General features: G+C 36.1%; 1 protein-coding gene across 2 annotated transcripts in view; it reads right to left on the reverse strand.

Moving 5' to 3' along the window:
• Positions 1 to 12373, reverse strand: part of FSTL5 (follistatin like 5) — a 594131-nt gene that overhangs the window by 52334 nt on the left and 529424 nt on the right. For both annotated transcript variants that reach the window (XM_081091744.1, XM_081091745.1), the window contains exons 13-14: positions 7570 to 7719; positions 1579 to 1686 (exon numbers count right to left, since the gene is read on the reverse strand). In XM_081091744.1, the coding sequence (XP_080947870.1) occupies positions 1579 to 1686; positions 7570 to 7719 (258 nt within the window). The remainder of the gene's footprint in view (positions 1 to 1578; positions 1687 to 7569; positions 7720 to 12373) is intronic.

Consider the following 12373-nt stretch of genomic DNA (forward strand, 5'->3'; position numbering starts at 1 on the left):
TATGTTATTAAAGATGTTTGCCTAAAGTTATCTTTAAATCATATCTATTCTATTTATCTTGTCAAGATTATATTTAAATACAAACTCTCAAATAATCAGAGCCTATGAGCATATTGTGGCAGATCATCCAAACAGTGGTCCACAGTGAAGATTGTGCTCTTTCCATCAAGAAACTGGCTGTTACTCCATCCCTTTGCTTCTAGGCAGGCCGTGTAACTTGCTTCCATCAACAGGCTGAATGAAGTTACTTAAATAAATCCTGAAGCCCAGATTTTAACTGGCCTGGCGACTTCCAGTATCTTGTAACCTGGAATCACTATGCTGTGAAGGTGTCAGTCCAATGGATGAGCAGGCACATATAAGAGACACAAGACACCCAGCTAAGTACTGCCACCACAGGCAGAGGTAGAAGTGAGGCCGTTTGGACCTTCCAGCTGTTATTCGCAAATGATCTCAGCATTTCAGTGAGTCCTGAGCTCCCTGAGCTTGCCCGCAGAAACACCTAGACTGCCAAGCCACAGAATTTGTGAGTGGTAGGTCATCCTTGAATTTTGTTGAAAACCTCAAGTTTTGAAGTGCAATAGATAACTGAAATACTGTATCATATTTTAGATGCTTCACATGACACATATTCCTAGTGAAATATAAAATAAACCATTAACTCTGATAGTTGCATTAAAATATTTCATTTCAATAAATCTGCTCTTTGTAAGTTAAATATTGTAATACAGAAAATACTTCAAAAACATTAACAGTATTGGTACTGACCATTAATTAAAAATGACATTGCATTCAACAGATTTACTGAAAACTGGCCAAAGATGAATGACCTCAGACTTTGTAAGAAGAGGCATGTACCAGGCGGTGCTCTAATCACGAGGTGGTTTAGAAATAGAAAATTTGCAGTTTCAGGGCCAAACATTCCTTCCCCTTTTCTCTCTCTTTTTCTATTTAAACTTAAAAACCCAAAAATCTAAAGATGGTGCCAAAGAGTCATTGTCAAATGTGTGCTATATTTTTTCTGCATCTGTCAAATTCTCATATTAGCAACTTCAAGACAGAAGCAAGTTCCACAAAATGACACCACATTAATTCCCAATTAGAAATGAGTCCGTGCTCACGTAACAAAATACTAGCTGTTTGGAGAAAAGTGGAGATCTGCTTTGAGACTTTGTCTACCTCTCCTGGTCTCTGTTTCATGTACCCCACCCAATAGGCCCTGTTTTGAAAAGAGAAACTGAAATTAAAAAAAAAAATTCTTAAGAAATTTGCAGAGAGGCGGGACTGTTGAAAGGTAAATTTCAACTTGTTTTTTCCAAGCAGTATCATTTTTGTCATCACAGGCTATGCTTGTAGCATATACATCCAACCTTTGATAAATATGTCCTACAATACTTTCCAATAAAAAAAATGCTGAGAAATCAACTTTCTTTTACCTTTTTTCTGTGCAGATCTAGATGTGATTAAAGGAAGGTCCTCAGGTGGAAGAATATAATTGCTAAGTGGTTATAAATACCTGATGAGATAGCTAAAGGTTTAACGGTCATTATTTGATCAAATATAGTGAAATGGACTTACCTGAAGTGTTGGAGAAGTCTTTTCCAAGGTACCCCAGCTTAGCACCCAGACCTGATCGTGGGATCTGTCATAGTGTAATTTAACTGGGACAGGGTCTGTGCTTACTGCCTGCAATAAATAGGAGTTGAAAAAAAAATGTTTACACACTGAAACATTAGTTAAAAACTAGGCCAGAAATTACAGAAGAATTCAAGAGTTTAGATGTCAAATTAAAAATGTATGTTGCTAATTACCTAATTTTCTAAACTCTTACTTGATTAATTTGGAAATGTGATACTTAAACATGTTTTTATGCCATTTTATAAAGTCTTATGTTCACTCATTACCTATGCAAATTGTATGTCATGGAGAAGCTATTTAAAAAACTCAAGATATAAGTGATTAACATGTGCATTTTAATCAGGTGTTGAACACAGGTGAGAACGAAGTTTATATACTATTTGGTTTTTTCCATCCCAACGTTGACCATCTATAATGCTAAGACACTAATAATATGAGATGTGGTTGTAACTCCAGTAACAGATTCCCTAATTTATTTTCCTTAATGAGAGATCTAAAATCACAGAAACAAGGAGAAGCAATTTTTTGTACCATACATGATATGGTAAATGTGTTTTTCTGCTAATATTTATAATATTTAGCTTTAACTTAAAATAAAACTTCCAGAAAATAAATTGCTTCCAGGCAGTTATTTCACTCACTTTAATTTTAAGCTATTTATATTACAAGCTAAGCCCTTTTCAAAGTAATTTGCTGTAGTAGTTGCATAGATAAATTTTATAACACAAAACAAATTGTATTCAATAAAACAGCTTTTATTCAATATTGAAAGTATTTCTTTCCAAAGCTCTGTTGAATATCCTTAGAGAATTTCCTAAGTCCTAGTTCATAACTTAATCCTTTTCTCAGTGGGTTTAGTTGAAGGTAAACTACCTCTGTGGTTGAACATATGGAGATTCACATTTTAACTAGCATGTTGGCAATTTAGTCTTACTAAAGTATTTTTTTTCTAAAACCTTGCCCTGTGTTTCATCTCTGTTTTTGGATTACTGAAGTAATTATTAGACTTCTGAAAAGACCTATTTAAGTATTTCTGTATCAATGTCCTCACCCCTTTCTTTCTCGCTAATAGAATATGCTATTGTTTTGGTATTAGATGGGCAGCAATGCTCTCAGGGAAGATAAGCACCAGAGATTTAGGGACAATGACTAATTTCATTGCCCTTCGACAAATACAAAGTTTCCCAGCCTCTCCAAAGGTTAGGGATGGTTACATGGCATATTCTAGTTTATATATTATAAAATTACTAGAGGCCCAGTGCATGACATCCATGCACTGGGGGGGAGGAGGGGTCCTTCAGCCTGAAGTGCATCCTCTCGCAGTCTAGGACCCCTTGGGGGATGTCTGCCTGCCTGCTTAGGCCCACTTAGCACTGTTGTGGAAGGTGGGAGAGGCTCCTGCCACCACCACTGTGCTCGCCAGCCACAAGCCTAGCTTCTGACTAGATATGCAGCTCAAAATGAAGGAAAGTACATCTAACGTATTTTATTGGAAAATGTTTAAGTCTTGGGAAAAATCAGTTTACAAATTTTCAAGTGTGCAGATATAACACATTTTACAGAAGGGTCATTTATATGGTTTTCATCAACAAAATAATATAACAATGATGAAATTATTCCCAAACAACCTTCTCCAGATTAATCTTATCATAACATAATTTTCAGGAAAACACACACATACACACACACACACACACACCAAGCAGATATTTTCCTACTTACATCATCCACTTTTGAAAGGAATAAATTACATATGTTGGATTTTACAAAATGTCTGCTAGTATATTCTGGAAATTACTCTAAATGATCAGTAAATTTAAACCATTCGCTAGTAAAAAAAAGAAAGGTGCTATTTTTGACACTTTTTAAAATAATTTCCTTTCCACAATTAAACCTGTAAATCTCTGTGTAATGAAATAGTTACAATATTTCTCCACATTTTATGAAAATGATTGTAAATATGCTATTATATTTGACTGCCCTCTCCCTCCCATATCTCACAACCTCAGGAAACATGATTACACCTGCCTTCCAAATACTGACTTCTTTCTGGCTCCTCCTCTGCTACCACCATGCACAGAGCCTCTATCATCTCTAACCTCACCACATGACTATTACCTTCTAACTTTATACTCATCAACTTTATCAACAGATTTATCAGGGTGATTTTATTTTGGGGGGTAAGCATTAGACAGATCATGACACTAATCTGTCCATAACACTACAAAGTGTTCTCATGTCCCTCAGAGTCAACCCTCAAATTCCTTATAATAACTCCCTGGCCTGCCACTCCCCAATCTTCTTCCTCAAACACCCTCACCTACTATTCTTCCCTTGATGTCTCCAATCCACCAGCCATTTATAGAAAAATGATATTAGTTAAAAGACAATGTTCAAGAATATGAATATGAGCATTTTATATATGCTCATCTCTCACCTCAAAATTAACCTCATAGAATGCTCATTTATTACTTAGTATAAATCTGCATTTATTTATTAATATTATCTTGCCAGAAAAATTGTTTTCAAACTTTGCCTTGAGAAGCCTATAGAAGATAAGACTTATTTGAAGCAGGTGATTTTAATCCTCACCAAAATTGAACAAAGATCAGTTTTGACCTATTGAGTAATCCTGTAAGACTTTTTTAAATAAAAGTTTCTGATATCATAAGTTGGAAATTTCTCCTCCATATCATAAACACTATAATTTTGTACACATAGTAGACTATGGTTGGCCTAGTGATATTCAGATAAGTAAGCCATAATCCATCATCCAAAAAATTTATTGATTTATTCAGCATTTTCACAAAGATCTTTACCTTAATTAATTTTGTTATAATTAATTAATAGTAGTGATTTACATGTTTCAGGTTCCAGAGTCTGTTTTTCTTAATCATTCATGTACCATTTTCAGAGTGATATATTATAATGAATTAATTTCTTATCTTATTGCTTTGTAAAAATATGTTCAACATATGCTATACAATGTAATATTTTTATTTGTTGCAGCTTTATACATATATTGATATAAATATTTTTCTTTACTATTTTAAAACATTGTTTAAGGGTGCAATTTACTGACACTATCAGGGTTTTTCTTTCCTTTGTTGATTTGACCTGTAAACCTTAACTCTCTCAAAATCCCAATATACCTATAGGTAGACAAATTCATCAATATTTCCTGAGGGGATATGAAAAATACAAAAAATTTTAAAAGCATGCTATACTGGTTACAGAGCAGTTGTATCAGCTTCTAGAAAGATGGCTTATATTGTAAGGGAGAAATTCTGGGAATAGCAACAGAGAAAGATGCACAGACTTAGGGTTTAATCTTGACACGAAGGAACAGTGTGGCACAGCTTGTTTATCAGTCTGACAAGGAGAGTACCAGCTGGCTAATTAAGTGAACCTAATTTAAACTAATGATGTAGATTCTCAAGATAATGTGCTAATGGCTAGAGAAGACTGCTGATGACACTTAAGAATACTCCCGAGGTGCTACAATAAGCCACTGCTGCATCCAAGCAGAACCTGATTTTGCTCCATGGAAGACAAAATGGGGTCAGTTGTTTATTAGTTAATCGTTTATAGAGCAAAACATCACCTGTATAACATTCTTACAAAAATTTTCTATAAGAAGAAAAGCAAGAGCCATTTGATGTTTAAAGTAATGCCAAGGCTGTAGATTCTTTTTAAAAAGTGTGACCTTTTATTTTAAAGCTGAAGGTAGAAATAATACGGAAACAATAATACTGGAAACCAATATACTCTAATGGTAATAATTTATCATGAAGTTTGTAAAATCTTATGTTGTTAAGAAACTATTTTTTATTTTAATAATAAAGTGTAACAATGCTATTTAATTTTTTTAAATGTTTAGTCCTAAAATGTTTACTTAATACCAATCCACACAGTCAATATATGCAAAAGAAAAAGTGAGAAATGTGGTTTCCTAGATAAGGTCAGTATGGAACACTAGAGACTTACTTTAATCTGACTGACAAAGAAAGCCTGAAAGATTAAATTTAAATAAATATAAGGTTATATTTCTCTTTTTTCCCCCAATAATAAGGCACTTTGATTTTGGACTTCACTGTTGGGAGATGATTAACGTTTGATTATAAGTAATATTGTTAGTTGCCTCTATATAATATATTCAGATTAAAATAAATAAATAACCAGGTACAGCACATAATCATAAAGTCTAATTTAATTTGGATACAAAAAAAGTGGCCAGATTAAGAAAGAATGCTTTAGTTTTATAAAATTAACTCTGTACTTTGAAGTTGACTATAACCATGGATATAGATAAAGCTTTAAATCACAAATAAAGTTTTTCAGATGTAGTTTTTTTAAGTAGTTAGAAATATTTCTATATTACTTGAATTATTAACTTGTAAAACAGAGGGTTCAACATCTAAATCCATAAAATCTATCCCTTACATGTTTTTAAATTAGAAAAAGATTTGAGAAATTAGAAACTATGAGATGAATTATTTTCAAGTATAATAATATTTAAGATATTCATTATTCACCTTTAAGCATGTACTTTTGGGAACTAAAATTTACATACTCTATGGTAATGTTAAGACAAATATAATGATGCAATATTTTACCCAGTAGGTAGTAGACTTTTGGAACTCATTATCTAAAGACTTCCACATACTGAAATTATACATGGTTGCAAAAAATAGAATTTAAACAAATTAAAGAAGAAACTTTTAATTTTGAAAAAGAGAATCTAATAAATGATATATGTCTAAAATTTTAGGTTGATAATTATAGTCAACAATAGGCCTCAAGAAGTAGGGTCGCTGCCCACCTGGTGTGGCTCTGTGATTGAGCATCAACCTATGAACAAGGAGGTCAAGGTTTGATTCCATGTCAGGACACATGCAAAGGTTGCAGCTTGATCCCCAGGAGGGGGCATGCAGGAGGCAGCCGATCAATGAATCTCTCTCATCATTGATGTTTCTCTCTCTCTCTCTCTCTCTCTCTCTCTCTCTCTCTCTCCCTCCCTCTCCCTCTCCCTCTCCCTCTCCCTCTCCCTTCCTTTCTGAAATCAATAAAAATATATTAAAAAAATAATTAATGTCTCTATCACAAAGAATACTAGTTTGAATATACCCAGTATAGAAATTTTTATTTTACAAACCAAGGTAATCTCTCAATTTCTATAGAATAGATTGTTGAAGAATTGTCCAAATCATTCTGCTGCTACTTCACTCTTTTCCAAAGAGGTCTTCAGTAGTCCCGTAATTCAAAACCTTTCCTTTTCATTGGTAGAAGTAATATTCAACATGATCATAAAACTCTCCAGAGCTTGTGTGAGCAACCCCATGATATACCACTATTGCTGCCTTACTATTCCAAAAATTATGTTCCCACATTTTTCCTACAATGGGGGTGTATCTGATATGTTAGAGATATTTGTCTCTATGATTGACCTATGTACATATTAGTACTTTTCTTTTTACTACTTAGTAATTAATACCTATTAAGTTTATTATCTAGTAAAGCCTTTCATTATCTCAGCCTTTGTTAAGAATCAAATGAGAATGATATAATACTGCTTCTGGGGTGATAAGTAGTAATGCCTTCATTGACCTCTGACTGGGACTCTCCTTGCTCTAGGCAGAATAAGCAACTCTGGGGATGATTTTTGTGAAACTAGTCATTTTAGTATTATTATGTATTCACAGCATCACATTTTTAAAAACAAAAGATATTTAAATTATTTCTTTAAATTATTAGGCTCAAGGAGCAAAAAGAGAGGTGTGCGAGCAGAAAAGGCATATATTTTCCATTTATCCAAGTAATGAAACTAGTTATAACTGACAATCAAATGTCAAAGCACATGTTACCTGGCAAAGGCTATTAAGCTAAAGTAAATACATTTAGTCACTTTCAAAAAGTAGGCGTCATTCTTACCTGCACAACCTTTTGGGACTGCACATCAACAATTAGGACTCTGTCCAAGGTTGGCTGTGCAACATAAATGAACTTGTCTTTGACATTAACCGCTGAGGCCCACACACATTTCTGAACTTCATCTCCTTCAGCTTTGGGACAGACTTCATCCTATAATTTGTCATATAGAAAAATAAAATTAGTATCTTAAAATATAACATGGGCATGGCCATACCCCGTATAAAATTAATTGCTGCTTTACTACTTTCAGCATGGAAAGCTAAATATAAAATTTAAAAATATAAATATAGAGATAAATTAATCACAACTATATATAGTACATATTTAAGTTAATTAAGTATTTATAGAAATAAATGTGAATGTGAGGTAGTTATTCAGAATGGTTACTTAATTTTTCAATTTGGCATCCAGCTCAAATTTTACAATGCCCTTTAATTGCTTAATCCTTTTTATTCTATTTTTTTACCCTAGAACTGCCTTCTGGTTGAATATTGCATAGTTTGGGCTGGATGGCCATAAATGAGTCAAAAAAATACCATCTATTTCTTCCTTTCCTGCACTTTGTCAATAAATGAATGTTGAAAGGATATGTCAGCCTTTGTGATCCACACTGGCAGACACATCACAAGTACAAGGAATGTCACTTAGCTCATTATTTTTTTCAGATTTTTCTTTTATTCAGTGGTCTATTGGTTCTATAATTCTCTTATAATTCTACTTATAGTTAGAAAAACCACTAAAAAGAGATTTGTTGACCAGTACATATAGTATGTGTAATGATAAATACTTATTTATATAATGATATAATGATCAATACTGATTTACGTACTTGTTTTATGATATAGGTCTGATCATTGATTACTGATATCTAATTTACCGATTTGTGTACTCCAGCTAGTAACTCTTACGCTAAATTAGCATATTCTCTTCTTTAATTCAAATAAAAACATAAATATTTCATCAGAATTTCCATTCACCATTTGTATTTAATAATCATGAAACAAAACCAACAGTTTTCATTAGCTACACCACTAAATGTATCTTTTAATTTAAAGGTAATACTTACAGCAGATAAGCCATATTTAGCATTTAACGATTAAAATGAACATTTCAACTATGTAACCCTTCTCAGTAAGCACAGCCATAATAGGTGCTCTACCTGTTTGCATAGCATTTGGAAAATAATGTAAAAACCACAGCACTCGGAATGAGAAGCTCAGTATGTGGTCTTCAGGTCTCATTCAGGGAGGAACTAGAGTGTCTACTAATTTCTAAGAACCAGTCCAGAGGCTGTCAGGTTCAGCCAGAACACCAGGAACATGCAGTGGTAATGTCTAAACAGCACAGGCTGTACCAGGCTTCCAGGACATAAGATACAAAACAAAACAAAACAAAAAAACAGCTCAGCTGCCGTGGTGGTTCGGTGGTTGAGCATTGACCTATGAACCAGGAGATCACAGTTTTGTTCAGGATCAGGGCACATGCCAGGGTTGCAGGCTCCATCCCCAGTGTGGGGTGTGCAGGAGGCTGCCGACCAATGATTCTCTCTCATCATTAATGTTTCTATCTCTCTCTCCCTCTCCCTCCTCTATGAAATCAATTAAACACACACACGAAAAAACAAAACAAACAAACAAAACAACCACCCTGAAAACTAAACGCCTAATGTATGCGTCTGGTCGTTTTGGAGGTATCACATTACTTCATTTCATGGACTGTACCATGATCATTCTATGATGACTGCCTGCAGGGTCATCCTTAGTAATGTCCATGGCACCCTTAAGCAGGCAGCACAAACCTGAAGGCAGAAATCTGCCCTCAGCACATGCCCAGAAATAGAGGAAAGTACTGTACTTTCATTCATCAATTTACTGAAACGTTACTTTGTATGGCTAACATTTTCCCTCAGAAATATGTTAAAAATTCATTGATAAGAACCTATTTGCCATAACCGGTTTGGCTCAGTGGATAGAGTGTCAGCCTGCGGACTGAAGGGTCCCAGGTTTGATTCCGGTCAAGGGCATGTACCTTGGTTGTGGGCATACCCCCAGTAGGAGGTGTGCAGGAGGCAGCTGATTGATGTTTCTCTCTCATCGATGTTTCTAACTCTCTATTCCTCTCCCTTCCTCTCTGTAAAAACTCAATACAATATATATATATTTTTAAAAAAGAATCTATTTTGTGATAATCAAGCACTATACAAAATATGTACTGGGAGGCACGAAGAGGTGAGAAGAAAGTGGGACCTAAAGTTGATGAAAGGCTCAGCATATAGGGAAACTGTTTACAAATCCTTTGCTGTTGTGTAAAAGCCACCAATGAAACCTGCCAAAACCACAGAAAGTGTGACTGGCCTGACAGGTAACTGTCAGCCGAACAACTGCAGAACCAGGAGCAATTTCCACCCCTTTGTTTGCTAAAAAACTATTCAACAGTAAAATAAGTGACTCTGCTGGGAATTATTTCTATTTGTGTGCTGTCCCCACAGGATGTCCCTGACCAGACTCACAATCGTTTTTACAAAGCCATTAAAAGTTTCCTGACAGTCAGCCTGAATTTTCTTTGCTTCCCTTTATGACATTATTTCTGATTATAGTCTGTTAGGTCCCATTTTGCAATAGCACTCTTATTTTTTTAGATTCCATAGATTAATATTTATTTCTGTGGATAAAAATTGGAGAGGAATGTTTTTTCACATGCATTAGGCATTTAATGGGATAAAAGAGAAGCTAAAAAAAAAAACCCAGAGATTCAAAATAAGATTAAGATAATACATATTGATGAGGAAAATTGTCACAAATTCTATCAGTATCATGAAATTACTATTTATAGAAATGTATACTGCCCTGACCGGTTTGGCTCAGTGGATAGAGTGTTGGCCTACGGACTGAAGGGTCCCAGGTTCGATTCTGGTCAAGGGCATGCACCTTGGTTGTGGGCACATCCCCAGTATGGGGTGTGCAGGAGGCAGCTGATCAATGTTTCTAACTCTCTATCCTTTTCCCTTCCTCTCTTTAAAAAAATCAATAAAATATATTAAAAGAAAACAAATGTATACTACCTATATCATTCAGAGTGAAAGGGATTAATAAGATATTAGAAGTAATGAGGATGAGCATCAATAAGAAAAAGACAATTCTAGTTTACTAGAGGCCCGGTGCACAAATTTGTCCATGTGTGGGGTCCCTTGGCCTGGCTGGCAATCAAGGCCTATTAGGGGCCAGCCGGTGGGGGGAGGGATGTGGGAAGTTGGCCAGCTGAGGGGAGGGACTGCAGGAGGTTGGCTGGGTGGGATGGGAAAGGGGCCCTTGGTGGGAGGGGCCGGCCACACAGAGGGGGAGGGGGAGGAGCCGCAGGAGGTTGGCTGTGGGAGTGCACTTACCACTAGGGGGCAGCTCCTGCATTGAGTGTCTACCCCTGGTGGCCAGTGCATGTCATAGCGACTGGTTGTTCCGGTCGTTCTGGTCGTTTGGTCCTAATGATCACTTAGGCTTTTATATATATAGGTAATTAGAACTTATCTATTTCCTTTTAGGTTATTTCCACATTTAATTACATATTTCTTGTGTATGTATCCACCTCTTCAAAAATTGTAAAGGAATACAAGATATAGTATAAGTGATAATGGAATTTTTTGTTTAGCAATTAAAATAGTGATGATACTTGATTTGCTAAACATAAGTAGATCAAACAGATGATTATATGCATTCATTTTCTACAGGGCTTTTCCATTTGTATTTATTGTATTACCTATTAAAATATTTTGCCCTTAAATCTCCAAATTCCCATCTCTACCATTCTTCCCGTCCCTCCTCCTCTTTTTTTCTTTTCCTCCTTCTCCTTCTTGTCCTCCTCCTTCTCCTCCTCCTCCTCCTTCACAGTTCCCCCTTTAGAACATCTTGCATCATACATGGTAGGAACAAATGTTATTTGTCACAAGTAGCTGGTCAGAGGGGAGCGCGCTTCAGAACTTACGGGAGCCTGCGCCCAGGGTGGCTGTAGTCTTGGTGACCATGGGACCGCAGCCGAGGCAACAGGTCCCTGGTGGGGGTGGCTGTAGAATCCTGAGTGTTATCTGAGGGCACCCTGGGTAGAGGTGAGGCTGGGCTTCCAGTCACAGCAGCTCCCCCTTCAAAGAGGCATGGCCTCTGCAGAAGAGCCAGCTGCTCTGGGACTGTTTGCAATGGTAGCAGAGGCTGCCTGGTTAGGCGAGCCTGGTCAGACTGCCCCCAAAGTTTCTGCGGGATCTAAGTGTCACACACACACACACACACACACACACACACACACACTCACACACACTCACTCACACACTGCACATGTATACACACTCCTCTTTTGTTTCCTCCCTCACTCATGTTCTCTCCCTCACTGCTGCCTTCTTCCTGCCTCTGTAGTTGGGTCTGGAGTGTTATTGACCCGTTCGTGGATGGAGTCTCCTCTCTGGTGTCTGGTTATGTGGCTTGCTCTCTACCACACTGGCCAAACAGGATAAAATTCACCTCGACAAGACATGACACAAAGGGAACAAAACATGAATGTACTCACAATACCGATAACCCCAATATGTGACCAACAGCGAAAAGAGAATTAGAGGAGAGACAAGAAAGCACAAATTATATCAAAGAGAGAAAAAAATACATGAGTCAAGAAATGCATATTTCTCAATAATGATATTAAACACTAGGTCATGTCATCCTGAATCATTGAGAAACTGAATATTCTAATGTAGTATGATTCAAAATGTGGCCTTTGGACAGGTACCAGTTGGCCTATCATTTATTGATAATGTTACAGAAATTAA

This window comes from Myotis nattereri (genome assembly GCF_964212035.1).
Source record: "Myotis nattereri genome assembly, chromosome: 5".
In the NCBI taxonomy this organism is placed as follows: Eukaryota; Metazoa; Chordata; class Mammalia; order Chiroptera; family Vespertilionidae; genus Myotis; species Myotis nattereri.